The 16,336-nt window shown below is 47.1% G+C and overlaps 1 protein-coding gene across 4 annotated transcripts; it reads left to right on the forward strand.

Moving 5' to 3' along the window:
• Window positions 1-253: 253 nt before the first annotated feature.
• On the forward strand, window positions 254-14,765 carry TPX2 (TPX2 microtubule nucleation factor). 4 transcript variants are annotated; one of them, XM_059481094.1, is made up of 18 exons: window positions 254-1,028; window positions 5,719-5,871; window positions 6,117-6,242; window positions 6,436-6,544; window positions 7,091-7,222; window positions 7,710-7,760; window positions 7,894-8,016; window positions 8,439-8,572; window positions 8,881-9,038; window positions 9,452-9,623; window positions 9,740-9,878; window positions 10,242-10,458; window positions 10,675-10,773; window positions 11,447-11,623; window positions 11,744-11,890; window positions 12,429-12,540; window positions 13,195-13,382; window positions 13,830-14,765. In XM_059481094.1, exons 2-18 carry the CDS (start codon window positions 5,769-5,771, stop codon window positions 13,938-13,940), a joined length of 2,298 nt encoding a protein of 765 aa, XP_059337077.1. In that variant the 5' UTR covers window positions 254-1,028; window positions 5,719-5,768; the 3' UTR covers window positions 13,941-14,765. The 4 variants fall into 4 exon arrangements, with proteins under 4 accessions (XP_059337077.1, XP_059337079.1, XP_059337080.1 ...); XM_059481096.1 differs by having other exon boundaries at window positions 13,216-13,382; XM_059481097.1 differs by lacking the exon at window positions 7,710-7,760.
• Window positions 14,766-16,336: the final 1,571 nt, after the last annotated feature.

Here is a 16,336-nt window from a genome sequence, read left to right on the forward strand (position 1 = left end):
GGGAGGGGGCAGCAAGGGGGCGGCGCGCATGCGCACGGCGCCTCGAGGCTGGGCGAGGAGCGTCGGTCGGACTGCGCGGGGGTACGGAGCGCACGCGCCGAGCCGAATGGGCCGCTGCGCAGGCGCGAAGGTGCCGGGAGGAGGGCGGAGCTCTGGCGCCCCCTGCCGGCCATGGCGGGGTCAGCTCGGGCCTCCGCTCTCACCGCGCCCTGTGGGCACGGTCCTGCCGCTGACACGGCCGCAAACCCCTCACAGCAGTCCCGGACTAACGCGGGGTGTTTTGTGTCTCAACAGTGCGCAGGGAGCCCGTGGCGGGGTTGTGAGGGGAGGTTTATGCGGGTAGTGCCGGAGCAGTGAAAGCAACTGTGGCAGCCGGGTCCTGCCCCGCCGTTAACAGTTGGCTGCCCATCCCTGTGCAAGGCCGCGGGGAAGATTATGCAGTACTTGGGGTCGATAACACCCTGCACAAAGGGCACTTTCTCCTCACAGCATTGAGAAACCAAGACGGTCTTACCAGGCGGTGAAAGCCGCCTTCCCCGGGCCCAGCAGTCAGAAGTGCTGATCTGCTGAGGAGCAGCGGGTGGAAGCCGGGCAGCGAACACTGACAGATGCGCAGTACCAGAGCCCAGCTCCGGTAGGCTCCTGACCGGCCCCACGACCGCACCGGCTGACACGGGCTCCGGAGACCCGCCCACCACCCGCTGATAGGCCGCCTATTCAAAGAATCGCCTTTTCTGATTGGTCTAGTCTGTCTCGCAGTGCTTTATGGGAGTTGTGGTTCGGCTATCTCCCAGTCTTTGTGGCTCTGCGCAAGCACGTACTACATTTCCCGTCAGGCTTTGCGGGGAGAGCGCAACTGCGTCACTCGGGGTCTGGTTATCCGGGTCCTCGAGCGGTTCAGCCAATTAGCGCGCCTCAAAGGGCGTGTGCCAGGCGCTGATTGGTGGGTTCGGACTGCCGAGCCCTGTTTGAAATCCGTTAACGGCGGCGGCAGAGGCGCCGCGCGAAGTGGCGGTGGCGCTGCTGAGGTAAGTGCGGGGCCACCGGCTGGATAGCCCGGCCTCGCCCCTCTTTCCCCGACCCACAGCCCTTCCCTTTATCTGGTCGTTCGCTCCACTCCGGCCGTGGCGACGCGGCCGTTCCCCGGGCCTACTCCGAGCCCAGGTATTGGTAACAGGGCCGAGGGCTCGGCTGAGAAACGGAGGCGGAAGGCGGCTCCGGTTGCTCAACCCGCGGCCGGAGCCGCTATTATGGCGCCTGGCGGGCGGGCTCGTAACGGAGCCCCGGGGGCTGATTGTGAGCCCCTCATTCCCCGGGGAAGCCGAGCCCGGAGCCCGCGGCCGGTAACGGGAGGAGCCGCGCTGGTGGGGTTGGGGGGGTTCCCGGTACTGGCGGGCCAGGCGTGTGCCTTACGGTGGGGTGGGGGCCTCGGCAGTGAAATAAAGCTCTAAGTCTTTAAACAATCACGAAATCTGATGGAACAGTGTATTTCACGACAGAATGTTCTCTAACTTCTTCTCAGCCCAAATCCTGCTTCCCATGAAAAGGGGGGAAGCGAACCAGGCAAAACCCGGCCCAAGTAACAGAGAAAGTAATAAGGGCTCTATTTTTATGCGGTTTTTTTTTTAAACTAGAGGACCTTCAACTTAATGTAACAATTAGTTGAGGCTGTGCTAGCTAAAAATAATTATGTTTTCCTTGAACATCTATTCTTAGAATGTCCCATCTTCATGTCTCCTGAAACTTGTGGGATCTTTTTTAGGGAGAGATGTCAGGGCTGTTTATTTTTGGGAGTGGGGGCGGGTCTGGGCCGTTAGCTGAGCAAAGGCTGTGCCGGAGCTTTACCCCTGCCCTGGCTGCTGGTCCGGGTGGTCTGCGGAGCTTTCTGCGGGCTCAGCTCTCACCTTGGGCTTGTTAAAGGCTTTGTATCCCAGTTTGAGCACGAAATGATGCAACAGCAGCGTTTTGGGGGATGGTGAATCCGTTGTTGATTCTGTGCTGCAGAAAAGCCCAGTTGAGCTTTGAGAGAGGAGGGAGAAGCTGTAGGTCCAGAGCGTGTTGGAAGTGTTCACTTAACCCTGCTCAGGGAAATGCGAGGATGAAGGGTGACTGTCTGAGGCTGTCAGTGTCATGCAGAGGGAGTTCAGGTGTTGGCTTTGTGGTGGGATGGTTCTCACCAGGCTGTTGTGACAGGACTGTAACTTCAAAGATGTTCTAACTTACATTTTAACTCCTGAAAAGCATCCAGGCCCTTTGGATTACTATCCCAATAAAAAGAACAGAAAACTCTGTGTTGTAGGACAATGAAGAAGCTGCCAGGCTGAATTAAAGCTGCCTGGTTAGTGTAGCATCCTGTGGTTAAGCAGCAGCTGGTGTTGAAGCCCACCCAGCAGAAGGCCCTGGAATTGCTGGAGCACGTTCCCATGCAGCTGCCTCAGCCTTGGGGAAGCTTCTCTTGCTTATTCCTGGTTGCCTGTCTTGGGTTCTGAGGCATGTGGATCAGCTGGCTTTGTGTTTATCTGCTGGTGTAACCTAGGATAGCCTCTTGTGTGTCTGTTGTTGTTAATTTGGCTTCCTGATCCTGGTAGGATTTGCCATAAGTAACATTTGTAACTTGTGAGGCTCTGGTGGTGTGTTGTGATAAGGCATCATCTCCAGTTCAGCAGGACCTTATCTACACTGCAAGGTGGCAAGAAAGGGCAGATATCTCTGCCTTCCTCAGGATCCAGGCTGGTTTGGGTTGGAAGGGACCTTAAAGCTCATCTTGTTCCAAGCCCCAATCACCATTCTGGGCAGAGACACCTTCCACTGGAGCTGTCCTGTCCAACCTGGCCTTCAGCACTTCCAGGGATGGGGCAGCCACAGCTTCTCTGGACAATCCTTGCCAGAGCCTTACCACCCTTACAGGGAAGACTTTCTACCTACCTAATATCCAGTCTAAATCTCTCCTCTTTTAGTTTGAAGCCACTCCCACACTTGTCCTGTCACAACCTTTCTGTGTCCCTATCCTGTTCTTGTGCCTCTCTCACTCTCCTCCATTCTCTTTCCCTCTGTCCTTGATTTCTCATCTTGGAATGCTGCATCCTATCTCCAACACCATGGCCTAAATGGCTGGGAGGATTCTTTGTCCAGGCAAATTGTGCTGTTGGCACAAAACTCACAACTACATTGAGACAAAGACACTGAACACATCTGTGATGGAATTGTGTCAGTATTTTAAAGCTAATTTGGATTAGAGAGAGGTGTGAAGTTATTCCAAAATACCTATTGCACTTGCTGTTGGATCAGTCTTATTCTGGGATAGGAATGCTTGTTCCAACTTAGTGTAATCCTTTTTCAAAGCTAACTAATCTAAACCATGCCAAGGCACTCTTCTGGAACGTGCCAAAGTGCAGTTACTCAAAAGAAACCTGATGTCCAGAGGAACCCACTGCCTGTTCCTCCCCATGTATACATCTGTGCTGCTCTGGAGGCACAGTGAGACAGCACACCTAGAAAGCAAATGAAGGTTTTAATTAAGTTAAGAATTGGGAGTCTTTTTGCAGGAGAGATGATCAGATCCTCCTTTGCTGCCTGGGCAGCTCTGCAGACCTGCTGAAAGCTGATCCTGCAGAACGGGGGTGAGGGTTCCCCTGGCTGGCTGCACACACCCGTGTCGACACGGGAGGTGATGGATGTGGGGCAGAGCAGGGTCAGGCCTTAAATCCACGCCGAGCTGTGTAGGATTACAGCCTGTAGTCACGCCTGGGAAATGCACACACTGCCTGCTAATTAGGGAGCGTCCCTATTAATGAGGGAAAATCTCCACGCCTCCCTTCCGGTGGGTGAATGCTGCGGTGGAGAGAAAGAATTTTGGATTGAGATAAATGTGGCTGTGCTGTCAGAATCACGATGGGCTGTTTTAAAATGCCTGCAGGGAGTGGGCTGTGCTTGGCAGAGCCTGGTGGGTTTGCAGATGCCTCGTGGTGGGCACAGGAGTGATAAATCACCAGGGCACTCCTGGCTGATCCCTGTCCCAGCCTGAGTCAGTGGGTGGAGGAGCAGGATGCCTCTCAGGGAGCTGTTGCTTCACCAGCAGTCCTGGTCCAGGCAGCACTTGGAGGATATGGAGGGATTTGAGAAGCAGATGCCATGAGTTCATCTGACTGAAATGGACTTTCTGGAGCTCAGTCACAATAACTTTTATCTCCCCGTTGTCTCTTTCAAGAAACAGAGTATGAAACTGGGGCAGTGGTACAATCCTTTTCCTGATTATTCTCTTCTGTCTGGGATAGAGGGGAGAGAGAAGGGGTCAGCAATGAGGTCGATGATGAGGGTGGTGACACTGTGGAATATGGGCTCTACTCAGTAAAAAGCTGTGAACTGCAGCAATGTAGCAGTGAAACATGATGCCCAGAGCTCTGACTCTGACTGGAGAGGGTGAGGGGAGAATGCAGATGACGCATTTGATTTTTAAAAAAGTCTAAAGTGTTGACAGAAATTCTATCTTGATTAAGGGCAGTAGGAAAGCATTTGATTCCAGCCGTGTCTCGAGCTCAGTTACAGTTGGTTTTGGCTCTAATTCTTCTGTTTGCCTTCTTTGGGCCCTACCATGACATCTTCCCAGCCATGTAGCTGGTGCTTCTCTAATGGCATTCTTGCCTTTAACTATCACAGCTCTGCTCTGGGGAGCTGGAGGCTTCTCAGTGCACCCATCCTCGGGAGCCAGTGTTTGTGACCAGCATGGTACCCCCTAAACACTGCTCTGCTTTACTCTTGACCATTTTCTTATTTATTGAGGAACATCTGGGTTTTGAACCATGTGTGGTCTGCCTAGACAGGTGGTTAAAGGCTGAGGCTCTGTGGGTTAGGAATATGCTGCTTTGGAATTGCTTGGATTCATAAAAGCAAAGTTCAGGTGATTTCCTTGGGGAGTGTTTTATAACATCCTCGTGGGCTTTGCCTCACAGCTGTTCAAGGCATCACAAAAGCACCTTTGCAAGAAGGTTTTGTATAATTTCAGGGTTTATAACTTTGTCACTGGCTTTATTCCTGTTCCGTTGAGTTTAATATCACCTGTTGACACAGGGACTCCTCTTGCTGTCAGTGCTTCGTTAATTAACTGCAGGGACTGTTTGACATGGGTCACAGTGCTCAGTTTGTTTATAGCCTGGCCAGCCTTGGGCTAGTGCTAAGGAATGCAAGAGGGCCTGACACTGCCCTCCTTCTGACTGTTTGCCCAGTTACAGTGTTCTACAGAGCCCTCTTCCTGCTTTGAAAATCAATTTATTATACAGAAGAACACCTTTGTGTCATTAGTTCTTTTTTGTAGCCCTTTAGAGGGAGAGGCTGTGCATTGCAGTGTATCTCATCAGGTTTGTAAATCTTGTTAGAGAAAGAACTCTTCTTAGTGTGTGGTGAGGGAAGGAAGTGGAAATCAAACACTCTCTGGAAAAGCTTTATACTTCTTAAAAAATACAATTCTGGCACCCACAGGTACAGAAAAAATCCAGTCAAAACTTGATCTTTCTGATAGTTTTGAACCTGCAAATGTCAACAGTGATGAGATATCCTTAGCTTTGCAGATCAGCAGTAGGATAAAGCTCTGCAGTGCTCATGAGGAGTTCTGCCCAAAGGTGTGAAGTGCAAGAAGGGAGGATGTCCCAAAGGCTGTCCCAATGCCTGTCCCTAGAAATTCTGCAGAGGATGATGCCACTGATTCCCTGTTGTTATCTAAAGGGCTGTAGCAGTGCAGACAGAGGACTCTTGGGGACAGTGTGACTGTGAAGATGTCTAAGCCAGAATCCCGTTATTCTTTTGATGTCCCAAACATCTGCATCGATTTTGCAACTCTGAATGAGGACGATGTGCACAATGCAGATTCCTGGTTTGGTAAGTTGCTTCTAGCTCCTTGAGGTGTTCCTTGTTGGGTGACACCTTGGTGTGATCCTTGTTTTGGGCCTGGCTTCTGTGCCAATTAATCATGATGTTAAAGGTATGGGGTTTCTTTTGTTCTGTTTTTTTGTATTTAAAATTTGGCATTTGTAACTCGCCTTTGTTTACCTCATAATGATATTCTGGGGTATTGTTAACAATTCCTAACACTGTGTATAGTGAAAGTCTTTCTCTCCTTACAGATGAAAAAGCCAATCTGGAGAATGTCCCTCCTGCAGAAAATGTGGCAAAGGTCTCACACTGCAGCCCTGCTTTGTCAAAGCCTGATGTCGTTCTGTCTTCTGTCCCTTCACAAAAAGTAGCAAAGAGTAAGCTGGCATGGTGTGGCAGGGAGGGAATAAATAAATTTTACCTGCTTTTCACTGACAAAATGGGAAGGTCTCTGTCTGGCTTTTGTGGGGCCATCTTCATAAACTCTTATCTGGAAGGTCTCCTGTGATTTTACTTGTTGTTGTTCTGTATATGTGTGTATAGATGAGCTGACTCTTGCCCCTTTCTCAGGTGAAAACGATGGTGAAGCAGAATGTGCCCAGGGCAATGCAATCCCTCAGAATATCATCGGGTCCCTGGCAACCTGGAGAGCTGCTGCCCCTGCAGAGGCCCCTCAGAGGTGAAATCTTTGTGTTCAGTTTGTACAATGATTGATGATGGTGTAACTAAGCAGGTCCTTGCTCTCAGGATCTGCAGTTCTAAGCTGTTCTTGGGGAATCCTGTGGGGCTAGAGTTCTCCAACATGGAGATGGTGCATTGGGACATCTGATCTGCTGGCTAAGCTGGAGGGGCAGTCTCCAGGGTGGAAATGTAATGCAGTATCTCACATACTTGTCAAATGAGACTCGGCAGCACCAGGAGCTTCTGGAATGTGAGGATATCTGAAACTGAGGTGGCTTATAAAGTTTCTTTGTTTATATCTGCCTGACTTGGGCAGAGCTCATTCTTGATATGAATGCAAGGAGCTCTGCATGCTCATATATAGCAAGGAATATTTAGTTTATGGATTGTTAAACTTTAATAAATCATGCTGCGTCTGGATTGTTATGTCAAACCCAATTTGTGTGGTGGAGTTAGGGGATTCACTGACATAAATGTGTTATCCAGGTCAGGTGTGTCCTCAGATTTCTGGGAAAACTGACCTCTGCTTTCTGTTCTACCCTAGACCAGGCAGGAGACTGGCTCCAAAGCAGGGGAAGACCCAGCAGCGCAAGCAGCCAGGCAGAATCAAAGCAGAGAAAATTGATAATGCCCTGGAAAATAAGGAAGATGTTCCACCCATGAAGAAAATGAGGCTGTATGTCATCCAAGTCCTTCTCTTTAGGGCTGGGAAAAGGGCTACAGCTGTTCCTTTGGAAAGGGTTTCCACCTGTGTGGGACAGTTCTTACAGGAAGGTTAGGGGGTAGTGGCAGCAACGATTGCTGATACTGGTTTCATGAACAAGAAATGGCTGTAAATGCTGAAGGAATTGCTCTGTTTGGAGGTGGAGATATGAATTAAATAAGCATGGGCTTCTTCACCTTCTTACTCAGTGTCTGTCAGCTTTAAATTTGTTTGAACTTATCCATCCAGAAGTCATCAGGCAGTCATTAGCTATGAAAGAGTCACAGCCAAAATATTTCTCAAATTAACTTAAGCACTAAAGTACCATATGGTGATAAGCTTAAGGTAAAGGAAATTGAAGTGTGATCTTTGAAACACTGCTGTATCTCAATGATCTACAGTGTAACTCCCTTCTCCAGAAACGGTCCAAAAACTCAGTAATTCATCTTCCCTTCTACAGCCTTAGAGTACCAGAGAAAGCTGGATGGTCAATACCTGGGCCTGGGGTGAGGTAAGGCCAGCCTGGCATACCTTAGACCTCACCAGGTGTTGGGAAGTTATGCATGGTGGTGACAGCTGCAGGTAGTAACTTATTTAGAACGCAGTTAATTCAAGGTGTTTGCCCTAACAACTTTTTCTTTTAGTTCTGGTAGCAGAGAGAAGGTGACAGAAATGTCCACAAAGAAGGAGCCCCTGCAGGATTCTGAGCTCTCTCCAGGGAGAGGGAAAAGCAAACAGACCATGCCCTCCACGCCAACAATGTTGAAGTACGTGGCTTTCTTGTGACTTGTGTGCTAATCACAGTTGATTTAGGTGACAGTCCTGGCTGTGTGTTTTCAGCTTCAACTTAACATGTGATGGTATCACATTTAGTAAACACTGGGTCAAGGCAACAGTATTAGGATTAAATGTGCTTCACAGCTGAATCTCTGCACAGGAAAGCTTTTGCTTTTCTTTTGAGGAAAAAGTTGTTCTTCCTAATAGGTCAAGAATGCACACAGCAAAGGGATGTGCAGAATAGCAGCTAGCTGTGAGATTTCTTGAACAAACAAAACCCAAGCAGATCTCTTTTTATAAGTGGTGATGCTCCTGCAATGAGGCTGGACATAAACATGTTCCTTGCACAAACATCATGCTAATAACCAGGGAAGCAGAAAGGCATATCTTAGTTTTTAATGTGCTTATGCAGGAGGACCAAACCTTCTAGCAAGACAAAGAGTACAGAGGAGCAGGAGCTGGAAAAGATGCAGCAGTTGCAGCAGGAGGTTGTGGAGCTGCGGAAGAGGAATGAGGAGTCTCTGAAAGCAGCTATTGCTGGAGCAGGTGGGCTCTGCCTGAATTGCTGAATGGAGCTGCATTGGGCTCAGCTGGAGAGTGGTGCACAGAGCTGTGCAAGTATCTTTGAAAACAAGCACTTCAGACTTTGCAATAAATGTTAGGAGCCATTTAATGTACATCAGGCCCTAAACTGCCTGGAAACAGGTGGGTTTGGGTTATGCCATATTTTGAAATGTTAAAGATGAGTTCTCTAAAAATTTACCTAGTTGTTAGAAATCAAATGCTTTTTTTATTTCCATAAATTGTACCCCACAGCAAAAGTCTTCCAGTCCTTACATGTTTTTTTTCTCTAGGACAACCTGTGAAGAAACCTGTTGGTCAAGTAACAAAGCCAATTAATTTTCACTTCTGCACGGAGACTAGAATTAAACAGAATGCAGAAAGCCAGCCTGGGAATGAGTACAAGGAGCTGGATTTTGCAGCAGTCCTGAGGAAGCATCCCCCTTCTCCGGTGAGAGTCACAGTGTTGCCAGCACTCAGCTCACTGGTTCTTGCCATCACCTCCCTGCTCCTTGTGCAATGCTTGGGCTGATACCCACAGAGAGGTTACCACAGGAGGCAGGTGTTGTGCAAATGTGACTGCAGACTTCCTGTGTCTCTGTTGTGCCACAAGACTCCAAAGAAGCCTTGTGGAAAAAGGAGCCCTTTAATGTCAGATCTTCCAGTCATTCCACTTTGTGCTTTAATCTGATCAGTAGAGTTTCCCAATATAACTTGTGCATTTTCAGACTCTTCACACCTGTGCTTAATGTGAGGTGTTATCTTCATTGTAGTGAGAGGAAGGGACAGATACTGTGCCTCAGTGGGGAAAGGAAATGTCATCAAAACCTCCTGGCCATACTGACTGTGGTTTTCTGTCTCCAGATGCGAATGCCAAAGGGGCACACTGTCCCCAGACCTTTCAATCTGTCCCAGGGAAACAAAAGAAAACATGAAGAAGCCACAACAGAATATGTGTCCTTTGCTGAGCAGGTAGAAGCGTTCCAAAAACGCACACCCTCTCGTTACCATTTGAGGAGCAGGAAATCTGAGGAAGGTGAGTTGTCCTGGCTGTGTCCACAGCAAGAGATGCTTTGACTACTCTGAGCAAATGGCCTGTGATTGTTGCAGGCCTTGCCATTAACTGCTGGTCTCTGTGACTTGAATTTGTAGGCTCAGTTTCAAAAAAGCCAATGAAGGCTGGGCCCACACACCCCAAAACACCAGTGCTGCGGACGAAGCAGCGCTCGAGACCTGTCACCTGCAAAACTGCTGCAGAGCTGGAAGAAGAGGAAATAGAGAAAATTCAGCAGTAAGTAGGGGTTTACCCTCATCCTCCAGGGGGATGATTGAGATTCCTTTAGGTTGTTCATAATTCTTTAGCTCTGATTGTAGGGGAGTGAAATATAAACAATTCATTTTGAAGAACGTGCTCTTAGGAGAGCTGATCTTGGGTTGAGTACAGCTTATGAGTAAAGCAAACCCAATATAGCAATGCAACCTGCATGCATTTCAAAACCTGTCTGTAGGCAAAGGTTTGGATTTCTAGGAAAATAATCCATAAGATTTTCCTTATTAATCTTGCTGTTTTGAAGGCAAAGGAAGAATTGCTAACTATAGCTGCACACTAACATACAATGTGTAACTGGTGACTGTCTCCATTGTTCCTGCATAGGTACAAATTCAAAGCACGAGAAGTCAATCACAAAATCCTTGAGGGTATGCCACTCCTGCCCAAGAAACCCCCTGTAAAGAAGCTCACCCAACCTATTGGCTTTCAGCTGGAAATAGAAAAAAGGATTCAGGAGCGTGAGAGCAAGAAGCAGCAGGAGGAAGAGCGCTTCGAATTCCATTCCAGGCCATGTCCCACAAAAATCCTGGAGGATGTTGTGGTAAGAAGTTTAATAATACCCAGGCTTGGGAATTGGTGGCAATGAGCTTCCGAATGTTTGTCGCTATGTTGCATTATGTGTTTAATGATCTCAGTAAACAGTGTCTGTCATTAGGTAAGAACTGCAGTAGGTACATCCTGTGCTGTCAGGTTGTTTCTCTGAGGCATTTTCTTGGCACTTGGCCTTGGGTAACTCCTTACTGGCTTTTCTGAACAGGGTGTTCCAGAGAAGAAGGAACTTCCTCTTACAGTGGCTAAGTCTCCAGCCTTTACCTTGAGAAGCAGGACCCGTGTGTCTGGCAGAGAGGAGAAAAAGGTAACAGTTGTGACAAGGCTGGAGCCAAGCCCAGCTCTCACTGCAGTGCCTGCTGTGCCTCTGGATGTGGGTGGGATGCTTTGGGGCTGGAAGCCCCTTCCTTCCCTCCTGTAAGCAGTTCTTCTAGTGGTTACCTTTGCCTGTGCCATTCACTTGACACAATCTGGTTATTGCTACTCATTTTACGGAAACTGAATTCTCATTAAAAATGAAATAATTTAAATGCTGGGGCACTGATGAGGGTTTCTGAGGTGTTGCTGCTATAAATGAGGAAGGTGAACTGCTTAGATTTCTCATCCTTCCCAATTCTGTCACTGAAGGCAGATATTACACATGACTTTTTTTCTCCCTGAGGTGGGGAGCAGGATTCTGAAAGCTTCACATTCTTCTTCCTTTCCTTCTTGTCAAGAGGATATTAAATAATTACAGTCTAATTTGAATGAGTACTAGAATTGAGAGTGGTTTCATAAAAGGGAGAATTGGGCCTGTGGTTCAGGATGCCAGTAAATTGGTATTTCTTGGATTCCTAATTTTTGCAGTGTCCACTGTTTGTGTGACCCTGCTGTGTTCCTTATCAAAGGAGCTCATTCAAAGCTCTCTGTGGCTTTGCTTGGCAGGAGTTGCAGCCCATACAAAAGTAAAAAATCAGACCCTAATGATAATATCCCTTTAGGAAAAAGAGGAGGTGGCTGTGATCAAAGCTAATCCTATGCCACATTATGGAGTGCCCTTCAAACCCAAAATGCCAGAGCAGAGGCACGTGGAAGTTTGCCCCTTCTCTTTCGATGCCCGGGACAGAGAGCGACAAATACAAAAAGAGAAAAAAATAGAAGAACTACAGAAGGAAGAGGTAAGAATTAAAAGCTACCTTGGATTCCACTTCTTCAGTAAAAAGAGTGTGATAGGATTTGGTGTTGTCTATTAAACCTCCGAGGAAAGGACAAGAAATATTTTGAGTTGTTTATTTCAGGTGCCAAAATTCAAAGCGCAGCCTCTGCCTTACTTTGATGAAGTTAAACTGCCAGAAAAGAAGGTCAAACCTGCAACTCAGCCTGAGCCATTCCATCTGCAGGTGGATGAACGGGGAGCTGCCAAGCTCCAGAGCTGGAAACAGCAGGTAGGATGAAAAGGGTAATGGGAATGACCAGACTTTAATCAGCTGGTGGAGTTGTGCTTGACTAGAGAAACTGTCCTCCTCGAATCAGGAGCTAAGTTGGAATTTTTCTGTACTTGGCATGAGACTTGTGCTATTGGGTTAAGGATTGGTCAATGGTTTGTTTTTATTTTTCTCACTTAGTGGTAAATTATGGGATTTACCACAATTGTATGAACAGCTGTGGGGCATTTTCTAAGCACCTGCTCTGTCAGCTGAATCTTTTTGCTGACTATCTCCAGGAATTTATTGTCACATAAACAATATACTGCTTTTCTCATGTGAAGCCTGCAGTGGACACCTGAAACTTTCTTCAGGCTGTTTTTTGGCAAAGCAACTGTCAGGCAACAAGTGACACCAATTTTTGGCTTTAATATAATTTTCTATGGAAGTTATTTGACTGAATCAGCATGGCTTTTCCAGTGTAGGGAGTGCTGGAGTCTGGGTCAGGGGGAGATGGTCTCTTTCTGCCTGGCACTTGATGTGCTCTCTTCTCTTGCAGCTTGAAGAAGACTTGAAAAGGCAGAAAGAGGCAGCGTGTTTTAAAGCTGGTCCCAACACAGTGGTGTACCAGGAGCCTTTTGTGCCCAAAAAGGAACATAGGATGCTACCAGGTAGAGTTGCAAGTACTTGTTACACTGGTTTGGCTGATAGCTCAGAACTGAGGCAATTAAGTGATGTTTTTTCTGGCTGTTGCCTCTTCTTCATCAGCACAGCCAATAGTGCCTTGCATTTAATCAACTAATTGCCTAACAGCTTGTGTCCCCTGGGAGCAGGGGGATTTCCTCTCCACCCCCCTGTCCTGCTCCAGCATGGCAGCTGTATTTAGAAGCTCTGCTGCAATTGGCAGATGATTGATGTGTGCCAGCTCAGGATAAGGGTACTGAGAATGTGAGGAGCTCCCTGCAGAGACAGCTGGCATTTCTGCAGCGCTGTCACTCTTTCCCTCCCGTTTCTAGTGAGATGAAGGCATTTACTGCTTGGGTAGGCTGAGATTTGTAGAGCATAAAACCAGCCAAAAGCTTGTTTGTACTAACAATTGTGTGCTTGCTCCCTCCCATGAGAACACCCATGACAGGGTGACGTCTGCATTAACACTGCTCACGTCTGGGAGTAAAGTTTTGTCTTTTCCTGAAGCATGGAGGTATCTCCTAACCACCCTTGCCAAAGGGAAGCTCTCCAAAGGGAGGCTTCCATTGACATTAGTGCTGCTCTGCTTTACCTGACTCTCTTTGAACCAATGTTATCTCCTCTATTTCTAAACTTAGAGAACCTTTCTGGTTCTGTAGTTCCTGAAAGCTTTGAGCTGGCAACAGAAAGAAGAGCAAGAGAACGGCAAGAATTTGAAAAGCGATTGGCAGAAGTAGAAGCCTTAAAGGAGAGTTATGAGGAGCAGATCAGGCAGGAACAAGAGGAGCTTGAAAAGGAAGAAGTTGCTAAGCTAAGACAAGAAATGGTAAGTGAGCTGTTTGTGAGCAAGGGCTATAAAGTAACCCAAAGGAATGTGAGAATATCCTTAAGGAGCTAATGTCACAGTTGAGCTGCACTAAAACTGCCTTTTCAAGGTTCCCTTTTGCAAATTGATGACTCACTAACTTCTCAACTGATTTTAAAAAAACAAACCTATAAAACCATGTAAGCAAAGAAGGCAGCTGTGCTGAGATGGCTGAATTTTGGAGCTCCACATTTGTAGCTATCAAAGCAGAATGATCTTAGTAAAACCCACAACCCCAACATGTGCTGTCCATTTTCCCACTACCTCACTCCAGTGCCCAGGGTGGTGTGGTGGTCTCAGGCAGATGCCTGCCTTCACCTCATCCACAGCTCACCTGCAAATTTCAGCTTCATCATAACTGCAACCATTTGCTTTGTTTTGCCCTTGCTTATATTTATTTTTCCACAGGTTCACAAGGCAAACCCAATACGCAAATACCGCAGCCTGGAAGTGAAGTCCAGTCATCAACCACTGACTGTGCCAAAGTCTCCCAACTTCTCAGACAGATTCCGAATCTGATGAGCATCCACATCCACGTGACAACTGCTGGGAGATCCCATCCCTCTCCACTCCCTTGGCAGGGAGAGAGGGAGCAATTGTTTTTCCATGACTGCTCAGTCTGAACTCCTATGCTTGGTTTCATTGTTGTACTGAGTAGTTAAACTCCACCTGGGCCTGTGGCATTTCAGCAGTGCCTCCTGGCCTTGCTGTGTATACAGACCCTATCTTCTCTAGAGACTAAACCAAGTTTTGATATTGCATACAGATATTTTATACCTAACTAAATAAAAATTCCAAATCTACTTGCTGTCTCTGGCTAGTGGGCTGAAGCCCTTTCCTGCAGAAGAGTTTTTGATAAAGACTGGCTACACAGTTGTGTGCATCTGGCACAACTGCCTTGTTTTTACACTAAGTGTTATTTTCAAGTGTCTTGTTTTTTAGCATTTTAGTCTGCATTTAGCTTGAATTGTGTTAAGAGAGGTTCCTTCAAGCCAGTGTAGTGCGGGTCTGACCTTCCTTGTTGATGTTTAGATGACCACAAATATAAATCTTGCCCACGCTTAAAGGTAGTTCTTTGTGTATATTAGTTATTAAACCATCTTGCTGTTTTATAGCTGAAGTCCTGTTTGGGGAGCTATTTATCTGGCAAGTGGCTTGCTGTGAGCTGCTGCCCCAGCTTCTGCCAGAACAGGTCTCTTGGCTACAGAGCCATCAACATCTCTGGCTAGTTTGGGCAGCGAGCAGAACTAAACAGCCCAAGTGCTCAGTTGTGCTGGAGGACAAAACTGCTGGCATTGTGAAGAGTGGACACATCTAGATTAAAGTTTTAATAATTATTTCTTACTTAGTGTTGTGCTCTGATTTCTTACTTCTATATTTTGCTGAAATACCATGAGCAAGGCTGCTTGCTACTGTTGTGCTGCTTAGCAGAGGGGAGGAAATGGAAATTTAGAATTAATTTATCCTAACTGGACAAACTTGGTTATTTGGTGGTTATGGAAAACATTTGCTTTCATTTCTTCTGAACTGGGCTACTGTTAAAGAAGTATTCCTAGAGTGTGTAGCTTTTTGTTCAGCGTTTTGGGTGAAAAAGAGTTCAAACGAGGTGTTAAATTCCACCTAAGGGGGTGCTTAGAAATGCTGTCTCATTCTTGCCAAAGTGCATCAAGCAATTGCTATTTTACTTCTAGATTGAAAGAGTTAACAGTGGAAGAAAGTCCTTAGAGACCTAAATTCTAAGATGAACATTTATTGGACCTGAGGGATGATGTTTCTGCAGGAATTCTCCTAAAAAGTGTGATGCTCAAGAGATGTCATTGCAGAACAGCTGGGGTCTATGGGAGTGTTTTCAAGAGCACCAGCCTCAAACTTCAGTGCTGGGATTAAAAGAGGAAAAGTCACCCACACTGAAATACAAGGATTCTTCAAAAAAAAAAATTAAAAGTTTTATGTAGTTAGAACTGAGGAGCTGGAGAATGAGAGCCTTGGGGAAGTACTAAAGGGTGAATGACTCTATGGCAGTGTGGGTTCTTGGAAATGGTAAGTTCAGACGTGGCTCCATTTTGCTCAAGTTTCAGCTTTTCCTTCCCTTCTCTTGAGGATCTTTGTGTAGCTGTGGCAGAGGTTGGCCCAAAGGTTTGATCTAATCTCCCAGTCTGCCTTCAGCCACATTTTTCTGACTTTACTGATAGCCTTGTGTCACTGAGCTGAGAGTTACAGGACAGCCAGAAAAACTGCTGTCACTACTACTGTGACAATTTGCAGGAGTGGCTGGAGCACAAGGGACATGTTAGCATCCTCTTCTTGAAAATGAAAATCCATGTGGATCTGCCCTGTCTGCCTTAACCCCATTTCTGTTGTGGTGGGGCTGTTCCCTGTGATCTGCTTACTGGCTGGGGACATCACAGAACCTCAGATGTTTTTTCCTCGAGTGCCAGCTCTGGGTAAGGCAGCTTGTGGGCAGCAGAAGCAGCAAATATTTATGATAAGTCAGGGGGAAGCTGGAATGATGATGAGCTGCTGAAGAATGTAAAGGCAAGCAGGGAGCAGCCCCTGAGCCCTGAAGGATGAAGCAGCTGGATTTCCCTGATGGCCCTATATGGCCTCTTCTGCCTTGAGGAAGGAAGGGGTTGTGTGCCTCAGCTTGGCAGGATTTTTTCCCCAATGGTACCATTTGGGTCTAATAAAAGACATTACATCTTCCCCCAGCCATGGGGTCTTGTATTCCCCATGCACTGCAAACAGGGGCAGGAGCCTCAGGCAGCTGTGCCTCCAAGGCTCTGGGGTGTTTGTATGAGCTTGGAGTCACCCACCAGGTTCTCACGGGCTGGGGTGTGGGACCTGTTCTCTTAAGTAGGAAAGAAGTGGTGACATGGTGGGAAAACTGCTCGAGTGTACAAAGTATAAAAATCATG

This window comes from Ammospiza nelsoni, chromosome 12, assembly GCF_027579445.1.
Source record: "Ammospiza nelsoni isolate bAmmNel1 chromosome 12, bAmmNel1.pri, whole genome shotgun sequence".
Lineage (NCBI taxonomy): Eukaryota > Metazoa > Chordata > Aves > Passeriformes > Passerellidae > Ammospiza > Ammospiza nelsoni.